The sequence below is a fragment of the Meles meles genome, chromosome 9, assembly GCF_922984935.1.
Source record: "Meles meles chromosome 9, mMelMel3.1 paternal haplotype, whole genome shotgun sequence".
Classification (NCBI taxonomy): Eukaryota; Metazoa; Chordata; class Mammalia; order Carnivora; family Mustelidae; genus Meles; species Meles meles.
The window spans coordinates 109,604,871-109,620,035 of record NC_060074.1 but is presented as its reverse complement, the minus strand read 5'-3'; the positions used below and the strand labels follow the sequence as shown (position 1 = coordinate 109,620,035).

The 15,165-nt window shown below is 41.2% G+C and overlaps 1 protein-coding gene across 1 annotated transcript in view; it reads right to left on the bottom strand.

Annotated features, from left to right (window-relative positions):
- The window catches only part of CNTNAP5 (contactin associated protein family member 5), an 848,385-nt gene that overhangs the window by 86,190 nt on the left and 747,030 nt on the right, over window positions 1-15,165 (bottom strand). Inside the window, exon 19 of the mRNA XM_046019554.1 lies at window positions 10,451-10,675. Coding sequence (XP_045875510.1) covers window positions 10,451-10,675 — 225 coding nt within the window. The remainder of the gene's footprint in view (window positions 1-10,450; window positions 10,676-15,165) is intronic.

Genomic DNA, 15,165 nt, shown 5'->3' with positions numbered 1-15,165 from the left:
TAAGAAACCTTGGAAGAAGGGAGAATTGAGGCCAGGGATCTCATAACCCACTGTACAGAATGCCAGGTCATTTCTCTCTTTAGTCTTCTATCTCGATCTTTCACTCAGCTTTGGAAACTCTGGTTCAATTTCTATATGTTACTAAATAGGTTTGGTATTCTGGGGCAGAGGTGAAAAGGAACTTCCTTATCTTCCCAGACAAGAAAAAAAAATGGATTTAGAGTCAACAGTTCTCTGCAAAACATTCTCATTTTCCCTTTCCTGATTTCGTGCCTCATCCCAGACTCCTATGGTAAACAGAATGCCCAGGCCTGAGCCTTTACCATGAAACCTTCCCATTAGCATGCCTCCCTAGTGACTTGGACCCAGCCAGCTTTCCTCCTCTATCTGATGTTCAGTTTTTTAAAAATATTTTCATACTTCATGTCCATTCTAAGCTCTGTTCTGTTCTCTTTGTCTTTTGGAGTTCTTTTTTTTTTTTTTTTAATTCCTTTATGTCATTGTGGGGAAGTGTAGGAAGAGAACAACAATAAATTTGTGTCTTTATCCCTCATGTTAACTAAGAATATGAATTTCTTACTCGAGATTTTTCTAAACCAGAAAAATTCTGTTGAGCCTTATTAATTATATTAAAATTAATTATATCACCTGTTCTGAGAAAGTAGCACTCCCCCATGTGCAATTTCACTTCAAACTTTCAATTAACAGTGACTGTCAAATTTGGCTGGCTAATCTCATAGCTGGGGCTCTAGCTATACCCTCTAACTTACATCACAGAATTTGGCATCAATAAGGAATACTAGTTTGTCCTTGTCTGTTTGTTTTTCCCACTGGATAGTCTGTGTGCTTCATTGTGTGCCAAAGTGCAATTTGCCAAATAGAAGGAGATACCTGGCACCTCTTCCACTGGCAATGTGTTGTTAAATATCGGGGTTTAGTCCTCCTTATATATTTCCCCCATCCTTTCTGTCTGGTACATCTTTTATTTTTATTTATTTTTTAAAGATTTTATTGTTTTATTTGACAGAGAGAGAGATCACAAGGAGGCAGAGAGGCAGGCAGAGAGGGGGAAGCAGGCTCCCTGCTGAGCAAAGAGCCCGATGTGGGGCTCAATCCCAGGACCCTGAGACCATGACCTGAACCGAAGGTAGAAGCTTAACCCACTGAGTCACCCAAGCTCCCCTGGTCCATCTTTTAAACAGAGTTCTGGAAGCAGGGCACTACAGAGGCATTCCCAACCCAGCAAGCACCCCACATGAAAGCTGAAGCAAACACCAGAGAGAAGACAGCAGGTTCCATGAGAGCAGCACACAGAACAATGGGAGGTCAGAGAAGAGAGCAGAATAGTTCATAAGCTAAAAAGTGATCAGTGGGCTTTGCTTTTTAGCCTCACAGGTTCAATGCTGTGTCTTCTTGGTCAAGTCACTTAACCTTCCTGTGCCTAAATTTCTTCATCTGTAAAACGGGGAATGTTGGTGCTAACTTCACAGCCATTGTGAGGAAATGAGACAAACTAATGCAAAACTAACACTGCTGTTCAGCGTGGGGCAAGTATTAGCTGCTATCAACTGGTTTTGAGCTGGGAGATCAGGGTGGTGGTAGAAATTCCGACTGGACTCGGAAGGTTGAACACCTGCTCACCCTGTCTCCACTGCAGCTTTGTAGCAGGAGATTCGACGTCCAGGGCCCTCATTGCTAAACTCTGAGAGGATAAGGGACTTATTAAAGTGGAAACCTACCTTCAGTAACTCTGAATGAGGAGAAATAATGATAATCTAAGGCCTACTTGCAGCACAAAAGGTAATTAACTGCACAGAGAACTGAACAAACCCCGAGCTCGGGCTTTCTCCCGACAGTTTCACATCTCGAGGTTCAAGTATTTACAGATCAAGCGTTCTAAGGAGGATAAAAACATGTCTTTTCTCTTAGAAAATCTTTCTTCACACAGACTGCAACGGCTTTCTTAATCCTTAACCCCCTAATTAGAGTTCTAGTCCAAAAGCTAACCATCCAGTTCCCCGTTCTCTTCAACCCTGGCTTTAAAAAAAATCAAGGTCGCTCAGTCACCAGCCAGTGTTTTGTTCCATTTTATAGTAACCCTTCTTCGTATTTATCCCACATCTTTCATCTAGTTTCTTCAAACCCTTTCCAGACAGGATCTTATTAATCCTCAACAACACTGCTGCGTGGCCCTTGACTGTTGCAATTATCCTGAATTTACAGATGAAGAAACCAAGGCACCAAATGCACGCCTTTTCTCTTTTTACAAACAATGAAGCATAAGAGCAGATAATAATTCTCTTGGTTCTCACGGGACAGTTGTAAGCAACCAGCCTTGATGGGGGGAGAAAAAAAAGAGAAAAAAAAGAAAAAGAAAAACAAAACAAACAGTTGCTCAATTCTTGGAAAACTTGTAAAGAGTTTTTTAAACTGAGAAAATTCAAAGACCCCCTGAAGGCTCTCAGAAAATAAAATCAAAGAATGCCAGTTCCACAGAGCCTCACTGCCCAAACAACCTTGTCTCTCAAAAGCACATCACAGGTAACAAAACGGAATCAGAGGAAGACCAGAACTGAGGATACTAATACTGGGTTAATATAATGTATGTCCATGCCCATATTCGCTAGAAAGCCTGTTGCGATAAACTGAAAAAAAATGCCCTCTTTCCCCTAGTACAGCCCCACTGGTCTAGAAAGACCTCTCATGGACTCTGGGGTTTGTCCTCACACTTGCCAGGCATAATTCAATCCAGGAATACCGAGGCCAGCTCTGTGCTAAATACTCTGTTAGATGCTGACCTTATGAAAGTGAAAATTGTATATGGAATCCAGCCTCCATATTCTCCCTGAAGCCAACTATACACCATACATGTTCTTCTACTATGAGCACATAGGACAGCATCGAGCACACAGTAGGTGTTGTGGACTGAATATAAGCAACCCCCTCAAATTAATATGTTGAAGCCCTAATCCCAGTGTGGCTAAATTTGGAAACAGAGACTCCCGGGAAGTAATTACGGTGAAATAAGAGTGGGGCTCTGATTCAATAGGATGAATTTCCATTTCAGAAGAGAAACCAGAGCACGCTCTCTTTCCCTCTCAGGCACATGCATACTAAGGAAAGGCCATGTGAACACACATCTGCAACTTGGTGGGAGAGCTCTCACTGGACACCAACCCGGCTGGTGCACTGATACCAGACTTCTAGTCTTCAGAACTGTGAGAAAATAAAGTTCTGTGATTAAGTCACCAATCTGTGGTAATTTTTTATGGCAGCCCTGGCAGGTATATACAGTAGGTGTATTAAATAAATGTTCATAGAGTTAATTGTATTTTGTAATTTTTTTTTTTTTCTTGAGAGAGAGAGAGAGAGAGAGCATGTGCAAGTGAGTTGGGAGAGGTGGGGGAGGGGCAGAGGGAGAAGAAGAGGGACTCTAAAGCCTAGCAAGGAGCCTGATGCAAACTTTCACAACCCTGAGATCATGACCTGAGCTGAAACCAAGGGTCAGATGCTAAGCCAACTAAATCACTGAGGTGCCCCTTGTAATTTTTGTTACCCTTAATTTCATACTAGTCTTTGATTATTGCTCTTCACTCGGGGGCTTAGAGCACTGACTCAGTAGCTCTGCTCTTGCTATTTTGTTTCCTTGATGCTGGCACTTACGGCCCAGCCAGCTCCACGGTCAGAGCGGCTGGGGCTTGAGGTAGGGGTTCCCAAGCGTTTAACTATATCTCCTCAGTCATATGCCACTGGGCCTGGCCCTACTGTGAGGAGAGCTTATTTATCCTGTACGTACCCTGTTCTTCAGTTATTTTATGTCTCTCTCTGTCTATCTTTATTTCAGAAACATCAGAGAAGTTCCTCAACAGTTTAGTTCACAGTGTATTTGAGAAAGCCATTCTTAAAGGTTTTTTGTTTTGTTTTCATGCTTATGTATATCAAAAGCTGCTGCCTGTACCTAATGACAACAGCCGACATGGAGGCTGGAGACCCTGTGCCTCATCTTTCTCCTTCTTCAGGGTAATGTCCCCTCAATCAGATGCTCTGCCTCTAGACAATGGGTGATTTTCATGTCCTCTTTGTATTAAATTTTAATCTCAGTCATCCTGAATCCTGACCTTCTCATTCATGCTCTGCCAACCTAAGCATTAAAATAATTAATGTTATTATTATTTATTATCAATGAGAAAATGTAATGTGTTTTGTTCTTTACAGTCTGTGAAGCACAATTTCTTGCATTATCTCATTTGGTCTTTGTCTTAGCCTGATTGAACTGCTATAACAAAGTACATCAAACTAGGTAGTCCAACCAACAGAAACTGATTTTCCCAAAGTTCTGGATGCCAGCAAGTGAGATGAGCAGTGGTGGTTGGTTTTTACATGACCACCTTCTCACTCTGCCCTTAAATGGCCAAGAGAGACAAAAACAGAGAGAAAAGTCTGGTGTCCCCTCTTTTAAGGACACTAACCCTAGCAGATCAGTGCTCTCTCCCTATAACCTACATTAACCTTAAGTTCCTTCTTACTCTAAATACTAAGAGGGGTGCCGGGGTGGCTCAGTAGGTTAAATATCTGACTTCAGCTCAGATCATGATCTCAGGATCCTGGGATTGAGCCCCACTGTGGGCTCCTGGGTCAGCAGGGAGTCTGCTCCTCCCTCTTCCTCTCTCTCTCCCTCTGTCTCTTCCCCTACTTGTGCGCGCTCTCTCTCTCTTTCCCTCTCCCTCAAATGAAAAAATAAAAAAGTCTTCAAAAAATACTAGGAGTCACTTCAACATATGGATTTAGGGGGACTCAATCTTTGACGACCTATGAGCATACCACAAAATAAGAAACACATGAAAACAGAGAGAAGAAAAATAAGAACAATGACTGGGATCCAGTTTTTGTTGTTGTTGTTTTGTTTGTTTTTTTAATAGTTTATTTATTTATTTTTTATTTGAGAGAGCATGCACAAGTCAAGGGAGGGGTAAAGGGAGGGTGAGAGAATCTGAGCAGACTCAGACTCAGGCTGAGCATAGAGACTGATGAGGGGCTTGATGTCCCAACTGTGAGATCATGATCTGAGCCAAAACCAGAGTGAGATGCTTAACTGCCTGAGTCACCCTGATGCCCCAAACCTGGATTTGGTTGTATTCGCCATCCCTTCATTTATTCACTCAGGCCCACCCCTTGGCACAGAGGATTAACTGTCTGATATTGGAGATGACTTTTGCATCTGCCCATATTTTTGTCCTTCCTCTGAGAAGGGGTGGTAGAGAAGGACTCCTGATACTCTCTCAAGGTCATGCTGTGTCATAACCACATTACTCTGAAATGGAGGAGAGAAGCACAATAGGACCTGGTATTTCCTCCCAGTAAGAGATTATTAGAAAGCCCAGAAATGGAGGAAATGCACCAACTAAAACAATCCTGCAGATATCAAAAGACATTGAGGAATTTTAAGTTCAATAGCAGCAAAGTGTTGCCTGACACCAGCCCAGAGACTGAAGTGGTCGTGGTGATGTCTTCAGAGGTGTGCTTTTCTCAACCTGTTTATCAGGATCTCTGCTGCTCTGAGGAACTCACATATATGCTGGTGTCGGAGAGGGCATGGTAAGAGGCAGCACTAAACTTTGAAAGTCTTCTGCAAGGAAGCAGCAAAGGCAGAGAGTAGTTTAGGGTCAGACCAGCCCTAGTTAGCAGCTGTTGACGTTTGTACTTTGAAGACAGTCCCTCTCTGGATCCCTCCTTACCCTTGTCTCCTTGAGTCAGTCTGTTCAAAATGTAAAGTGTCTGGGTTCATCATTATTCCATCCAAGGTGTGTGCAATCACAAATGCAGACAGTGCATCCTTATGAATGTATGTATTAAAAATTTTTTTTGATAAAAAGGAAATGCTGAAGCAAAGTCAGACAAACCATTCAGTGCTGGAGGGCAGCTGAAGAGCCACCATGGGAAGGTGACCTGGGGGCCCTGTTTGGATTTTGTATCCACATGATTTCACCACAGATTGACGGCCTTAGACTTAGCACATATTCTAAATTTGATTTCTATTTTTAAATTTTTACTATCGAGAAGCCAAGAAGGACACAGGATGAAAATGTAGGAAGGGGAACTGAATGGGAAAAACTATGTGTATTTCACATGCAATGGAAATAAAATGGAGAAAATAAGGAACAATAAAAGAAACCTCTAATTTTATTAAACAAAAATCTAATGTCTGCCTGGAAAACACTGATTTATCTTTCTTGATCCAACTCAAGTTTTAATATCTTCATGGAGCCTTTTGTGACCCTCCTTCCAAGAAAGAATTGGTCACTCTTTCCTTCTTTGCCTCAGTCTACCTGGAACAGACTCTACCCACGTCTATGACATGTTGTTGTCCTTCTTTGCTGTGTCTCTGTTCTCAGACCAGATCCTGAAAGGCAGAACAGACTCTGTCTGAATATGTCTCTCCCATGTGTGAAATATTACTGCCACATGGTAGATGCTCTGCAAATAGTTGTTAAGTGACAAGTTTGAAGGTGAACTCCATGGTACCATGAAGAAGGCAGAGCCATCACTCAATAAAATTTTGTGAAATTTAAGTGTATCTTTAGAAAATCTCATTGCCTTCTCTGGACCCTCTCTTCCTTCATATGCCCCTTCTCCTCCAGCTGCCATATCTCTGAGAAGTTACCTGCTGTCCAAAGCTCCAGCCTAAGGGGGCACCTTCACTCTCCTGAAGACTCTCTAACCTCAAATGCCTCCTTCTCATTCTCTAATCTCCCATCCTAGAAATGGAAATTCTTTTCTTCCTTTAGGATAAAGGACATGTTTTCATTTGAAAAGATAGCAACGACTTAACCTGAATAAGTCTCTAGTTGGAGAAGTTTCAAGAAAAACGGTAAAGTGCAAAGAGGAATTCCAAGCATGCTACACCAAACCCTCGCCAGGGAGAGACTTGGAAGAGCGACTTTGCGTCCCACTGCTCTTCTCTCCTCTGGACTGTACACCTGTATTAAATAGATTTGCAAGCCAAGGAGTTTGCTCAGCATTTATGCAGTTCATTCACCTGTCTCCACCCCCCGGCTTCTTAACCCACAGTGCCAAAGTTGGAACCATTTTGTATGACATGGCCATGAGCATTTTCTTCCTCCGGGGAGAACAAAAAGGACTCCTTTTAAGAGTGATCCTCTCGTCATAATTTCCACCAGATTCTCAGAGGTGTCTTAAATCAAAGAAAGGTTAAGAAACCTGTACTAACAGAAAACTCTTAACTTCATCTCAGAGAAGTGTGAATCAATCTTAGAAAACCCTTCCAGAGAAGGACTTTCCCTAGTTAAACCTTTACCATGTTTGCTTCTTTCCCCCCACCCCCAAGCTGTAGGTATTCTTAAATTCCATTAGTATTTTCAGAGGTGTATTTCTCCCTGAAGTCTATCAAAGTCTTATTAGGAATATCCTTAGCTCCTCAGGAAGCAAGGTGCCCACATTATTCACTGGCAATTAGGTCAGTGGCCTAATACCATGATCATACTGGGAACAAGCTATACAAATACCCATTCTTCCTTCCTTATAGAAGCATTTTAAAGGCTGCAAACACAGCCCTAACAGAAAGAGAGAAAAATGTAAGACTACACAGGAAGGGAATAGAGAATCACAACATCTTAAACTTGGAAAGAAACTCAGAAGTCATTTTTCTCCCTCATCCTGCCAGTATTCTTGTTATACTTTCTCCAAGGAATTGCCATTTAATTACTGTTTGAAGACATCCAATGACAAGGAATCCACTCTCACTCAAGGCATTTGTTCTATTGTCATAACCCCTGAATTCCTAAGAGATTCATGCTTAAACTTAGACAGAATCTAACTTCTGGTTAGACTGCCTGAGAAATCTGGACAACCCGATTCCCTCACAGATCTAGATTGCCCATCAAAAACTTTAAAACAGTTTTTGAATCTCTCTTTTTCCTTATCATGTTTAGATAGCACAGCATCCTGTCTCTTTTCCTTGCTCTCCATAGATTCTGATACTGGGCAGTGGGAAGTCTGTGAAGGAATGAGTGAATGAGAGTGCATATCTCCCCTGCATCTCTGTAGGATAAATGTCAGGAAATGCCCAGGATTCCAAATCAGAAAGACATCTACCACTGCCCAGTGTGTTAAGAGTTCCCTAGAGCAATGGGGGGGGGGGGGGGTTGGTTCTCTGAGTCAGAGTGAGGGGAGGAGGGCACTATGTGATTAGCCACTGCCTGGACTGAGGCAGTAAGTTAGACTGAATTGTGAAGCCTAAATTTTCACACTGGCCCTGTGACCTGAGCATAAAACAAACAAGCAAACAAACAAGGCACAAGTATCTCCTTGCTTCCTGCACTTAGCCAGGGCTTAAAAAATGCAAATGCCTACAGTGTCAAGTAAAACTTCCAGGGAAGTGAGGCTTTAGAGTATAAGAACATAGGGGATCAGGCAGAATTCAAGAGTGCCTTCCTAATTAAATAAATGCAAGTTATTTAAAACACCCTATGTTTCAAAAAATAAATGACACTCCTCATTTAGAGCTATGGTTAAGAACAAAAATATGCTACCAGAGTCAAAGAGGGAGGACTGAATTCTAACTCTCTTATTTATCTGCTGTAAGGTTTTAAGGAAGTTACTTCATGTCTGTATGCCTAGTTTCTGGAGCTATGAGATTAATTCCACCAACCACATAGGATTATTGTGAGAATTAAGGGCTGTGCACATTAATTAGAACAATGCCCAGAATATGTGTGTGTGTGTGTGTGTGTGTGTGTGTGTGTAGAGTAGACGGAGTAGTATGTATACGTAACCAAACATAGTTATTCCTGTTATTCACTGTCTGTATCCTTAGGTACAGCCTGGCAGGTACAAGCGTGCCATGGAATCACACCTACAAGATGCTTTGGGGAATATCTTGCCTTTCAGAGCTCTGTAACTATCTTAGTATCGTCCAGCCACATCACAGCAGGATGGTCTAGCTTAGAGGAAAGATGGTGGGGCTGATTCTCAGGAGATCTGCTTCTGGTCTCAACAGTGTCATGAATTATCTGGCCTACATAGGTTAATCAGTTAATCTATGTCTCAGCGTCCTCAGCCAGACTTCTCCACCTCAAAGAGACATTATGGGGCCAAAGTTTAAGATATGACAAGTTAATATAATGGTTCTAATCATACAAAGGTCTGCTGATAAATAAGAGGTCTAACGACCCATAATGGTTCCTTTCTTTCTTATAGGCTCCTCAAGATCAGGTAGTTGTGCAGTGGTCAGTCACCACCCTAGGAACCCTCTCTCTTTTTTCCTGCTTTTAGAATGAATTAGTCCTGTTATTGTCTGTGGGACCCTTATTATTAATGTATTTTAGGCCTGATTTAACTCACATGTCCACCAGGTCTGATCCTTGCGTTAGGCCTGCACATCAGCTTTATTTTCAGTATCATAGTCAGAGAGCAAGATGAAGCGAAGAAAAATAACAGCACCCTCCTGTACCCGACCCAAAAAATAGAGAGCAGGAGAAATAGCTGGAGTCTCTGCGGAGTCTGTGTCCCAAGGTGCGCACTGCACATTCCAAGCTTCCTTTCTTCTCTGCCCCAGCACAGTCCAGCCCAGGGGGCTCGTGCTAAAGCCCAGACTCCTCTCATTATCTTGGCAAATTATAAGAGGAGGCAAGACATACTCTCGATCATGGGAACGTGTTCTTTAAGACCTAACTACAGGGATGTCCACATCTTCGCTCTCTTTGTCTGTCCTAACAGTTGTTCCATTCCCCAGGATTTTGATCTCATGGTGCCCTTGACCAACAGTCCTCGTCATTGTGAGGTAGAATCACACAGTAAGAGAAGAAAACCTGACTTCCCCTAACAGCTGTCAGAACTGGTGTCCTTCAACACCCCTTTCATGAAGTGGGCCGCAGCACCTGTCCCCGTCTAGCCTTCATATATTCCATTTAGTGTACATTCTCTTCAAGGAATGATTCTCAGCGCCATGCCCCATATTGCATAGGTGTATGACTCACACGCACCACTCCTCCCCAAGACCTAGGCAATCAACTCCTACTAATGCAGCCTGCATTTGGGCCAGTTGCTTAACAGCCTTCAGTAAAGGAGACTGCAGCAAAGATGACAGGATATATGTGACAAGTGTCCTTCTGAAATTCAGATATGCTTGTGATTGTCTCCTTTACACTTAATGGATTCCAGCACAGAATAAATAATAAAGAATTACTGCTCCACAGTTGAGGCAAATTAAAGGCAATGCATTTGAGACTTCAGTGATGAATTGACATTGGCCCCGAATACCAAATGCGAGTCATAAAGGTAAAGTACAACCAGGGCTTTGGCTGAAGGTCCAGAATTAAGCTGCCCGGGTGGGACCAAATTTAGGCTGAAATTATGCAGCATTCTGGAGGGCATGCACTGTCCCTCTCGCCCACTGTGACACTCTGTCAGGCTTCATGCTGTCAGTACTCACCACTCTTGCAGAGCAGGACGGCTAGGTAACCCTGAGAAGAAGAATTGATGTAGAGCAAGAGGCCGGGCGCCTGGGCTGTCACAAAGCTAAATGCAATATTTTCCTTGGATGGAGCCGCATCTGCGTAAATCGCTGAGGATGAGAGGCTTATATGTTTGGTCACTGGGTAGGGTTCTTGAAACATATACATAACAGAAGTGCCAGCCTCAAAAACAGCAGAAACCTCTGAAAAATAGAAGAGGGGAATGCACACATTGCAACATTTAGTTGATTATTCAGGACAGCAATAACTGTTTATGGTTTGCTATGCATCAAGCACAGCATAACCGTTTTTACCTGAATTATATAATATGCTTTCCACAATAAGTCTGAAGTGGCAGGAGTCGTTACTCTTATTTACAAATGAGAAACATGAAGCTTGCAGAGGTTAAGCACCTTGAACAAGGTTGCAGAGCTAAAATAGGAGAGCTGAGATTTGCATCCTGAAGTCTAGATCCAGTTTAACATTCATTTCCAGTACCACTACGGTGTGCTGGGCTGATTTCTCAAGAAGCAAAGATAAACCGTCCCTGCCACCAGCACAGTAGAGATAAATTTTCCTGGGACTTTCATAGTTTCAAAACCGAGATTTTAACAGTTCCAGATTGTGCTTTTCTGGTGTGTTAGGAGGATTGCAAGTGGATTCTAAGTTACTGAGAATAGGACACAGAGGAGGCAGTGGTAATTCTCTATGGCATTGGATAAAATGTCAGGATCTGTGGACACAGAAGAGAGAGAACCTGTGGAACTCAGAGAATAAGGCATTAAGTATCTAACCTCCCAACTCCTTTTTTTTTTTTTTTAATTTCGAGGAATTGGTAGTCATTTCCAAAGAGAGCAATGACTTGAACAAATGGGATACAAGTCCTATAGCCTAACACATTGGATGGCATTCTGCCACCACCATGGGGAAAGCCAGCGTCTACAAACTAATGACTGTCAGTTAGCTGGGATGCGCAAATGACCCACCTTCCCTGTATCGTGTGCTCACTCCAACTCTTACTCTTTTAGTTTGGTGGAAGGAGCACAGGATTTGGCTTCTGTTCTGGATCTGAACGCTCATTCAATATCACACTAGCTGTGTAGTCCCAGGTAAGTTAGTGCACCCCTGTGGAGTCTGTTTTGTCATCTGGTGAATGGGAAACATAACACTTCAGCAGTATTTCTGGGTGCCTAAATGAGATAATGTGCATAGAACATTTACGAGAGAGAGCCACTATAGTTGAATCTTGTAACTCTCCATATGAGAAGAGACTTTAAGCTGAACCCATCTCAATTTCCTTTACAGACTGTATCTGTTTTTTTACTCCAAATCCATCCAAATGCTGAGATATTCTTTTTTTTTCCATCCAGGTTGCTCTTACATTCTCTTTCAATTTTATCTCTCTATGGTAATATAATATCAGGGCATGGAGGAAAGTTTCCTTCACAGAACAACACAGCTCGCATCTAGCAACAACTGCTACTATAAAGATAACACAATGAACATGAACCCATATTGCCATGATTGATTTCTCTTTTTCCTGTATGATGTGTGGAATTTTCCTAATCCCCCATGAAATTCCCTGATTGAGTTGGTGGCACCTAGAACATAATCAAACCTGGCTTTCCCTTCCTAATTCTATTGCAAATGTGTTCTACCTTTGTGAAAATTCTGTAACAGCCTGTAAGAGTGCCAAAAAAATTAAAGCTGCATATTTATGCATATTGCTTAGCAGATTGGGAATACCAGTTCATTTTGACTAAAGTTTCAGAGAATGTGTTCTGCATTTATCATTCGGTTTACGACATTAGTACTCCTGATTACAAAGATATGCAGCAGAGACTTGTGACAGTGACCATTCCAGTTAATCATCAGCTTGATTCAAGCACTTTCCTTGAGTGAATTTCCTCAGGGACATTTGCCCTGCATTTTGAGCTACTATCTCCTAGTTAATAGAATAATGGCTTTTATTTGCTGTTGTGAGTGTGTTCAAATGTAACTGTAATTCAGAGCATTCTGTTATGAATAGCATATTAGATATGGGCATATATATTACATTTTTTCTTAATTCTCAGGGCAGGAAATTAAAACGTGAAGCACTTTTAAACTAGAGCTGTCCTACCAAATTTCTGTCTTCCTTTCTCCTAGCCCCAGTTCTAATTATTATTAATGCTTAATGATTTTAATTTTTAACATTTAGATACCATCGATTTTAACATAAAGTTTCCTTCACCAAAACACCTGGATTCTATTATTCCCTAAGTCTCTTATATTTCATAATCTAAGAGTTTAAGCTCCCTGACCATATTTTAGCTCTCTGAGTGATTTGTCCGAATACACAAAACCTCTGGGCTCATTAGAAGAAAGATCTTAACTTAGATGAGATCATCTATGATTATCATGCTATTCTAAGGCCATGGAACCAATAGCAGCAATGTCTACTGAGCACCAACCTGGTGGAAAGAATTATGCTGATTATGTTCTGAGAAGAAAGGACACTTATCAAACAACAAAATAAAACATAATGGAAGGTAGCCTACAGTGTGATGTGTGCAATAGAGACAAGGATTCCTAGAGCTGGAAGTCTCTGTGGCCACAGTAACTTGACCAGACCTGAAAGGGCAACTCTGCACTGACCAGGAATAAAGTGTGGGACGAACTAAGAGAAACAGTTAGGAAACAATGTGGCACTGAAGAGAGTGGATCTCTGAGCCGACTGTGGAGTCTAACAGATGGGAACTGACACTTGGCTGTGCCTCTTCTCTAATGCTCTCACAGGATCTCATTCAAACTCAGCTCATGTACAAGTAGGGATGGATTCAATCTTGCAGGTAGAAGGACTGGAAGACATTATGGAGAAACACAACACATAGTAGGAACTCAATGGACAGTAGCTGGTCTGACTAATAGTGATACAATTTAGAATTAGAATAAGCATAAAGGTAATGAGTAGGCTAGTGATTACCTAGAAATCGGTGAAGCTGTAATTAATATAGCAGAACATCAAACTAAAAATAAATGAAACAATTGGCGATTTGAATGCTGAGTGGATATTTCATAATATTAGACATTCGTTTTTCTTATGATTGATCTTGTGGATCTGTGTTATTAATAAGCTCTAATCTTTTAGCAATACATATTGTCACCTTTATAGATGAAACGATGTGATATTTGAAGTTTACTCCAAAATAACAAAGGAAGAGAAGAGGATGTGAGTATATAGATGAAATCAAATTGGTCATGAGTTGATAATTTTTGAAGCTAAATAATGGATGCATGAGGGTTCTGAAACCCTTCTCCCTATTATCACCTAGAATTATTTGTTTTTGTTTTGTTTTGTTGTTTTGGGTGATATCCATTGGCAGGAAGGTAAATATTAAAGAACTTTCAACAGGTTTTGGGCAACTGATAAAGCATACTGAAACATACACGCTATTTTTTTTTTCACTGAAATTCCATTAGCAAGAAAATAATACATGTGTTTATCACAGCATTATTTATGCACAAAAGTTGGGGTAATGTAAACTTCCAAACAGGGGTGCCTGGGTGGCTCAGCTGGCTAAGCATCTGCCTTCAGCTCAGTCCTGGGATCCAGCCCTATGTTGGGCTCTCTGCTCAACAGGGAGTTTGCTTCTTCTTCTCCTGTCCATCCCCCTGCTCATGCTCCCTCTCTTTGTTTCTAGCTCTCTCTCTCTCTCAAATAAATTAATAAAATCTTAAAAGATAAAAAAATAAAAATAATAAAATTCTAAAACAATTATAAAAGCAAGCACTTAGGCTTTATTTGCCAGGCATTATCCCAAGTGCTTTGTGAAATGCTCATTAAAAGTTCATCACAACCCTCTGACGGATTTTTTAATTTTCTAATCTTATAGATGAGAAAACCAAGAAATTGGGAGGTCAGTTTCACAAGTGGCAGCACACACTGTAGACTGTAGATGAGCCAGAATCTGAATTTAGGCAGATCAAGTGCAGAATGATGCCACTATTGCTAAGCTAAACTGTTCTGGGGATAAATGGTTGAAGTAAGCAGAGGCAATCCCACCAGTTGAAATATATTGCTATCATTAAAACCGACAAATTATATAGAAATGTCTATAAAATGAAACAAACAAAATTTGATATAAAATGTAGATATGAAATATAGAATTATTGTAGTTACATTAAATGCAAAGAAAAGAGCTAGAAGGAAATCAGATTTTCTTTTTAATATTTCTATTTGAGTGATTAGATTTTTTTTCTAGATTCCAAAATATATTTCCAAATGAATTCCAAATACACTAACTTTAATTAGAAAAAAATAATAAATGACACCACTATGACAGTCATACCCAGATTCTTCATATAATGGGCAGGTGGAGGTGGGCCAAAGACAAGTCTGCATTATTAATGGTGTTAGAATAGCTGGATATCCATAGGCAAAAGAAAGAAGTTGAATCCCTACCTACCTCACACCTACAAAAATGAACTCAAAGTGGGTCGAAGACTAAATGTAAAAGCAAAGCTATAAAATTCTTAGAAGAAACCATGGACATAAGCCTTCATGGCCTTCAGTGAGGCAAAGATTTGTCAGACATAATACTAAAAGGACAGGGGCACCTGGGTGGCTCACTGGGTTAAGCCTCTGCCTTCAACACAGGTAATGGTCTCAGGGTCCTGGGGTTGAGCCCCACATTGGGCTCTCTGCTTAGTG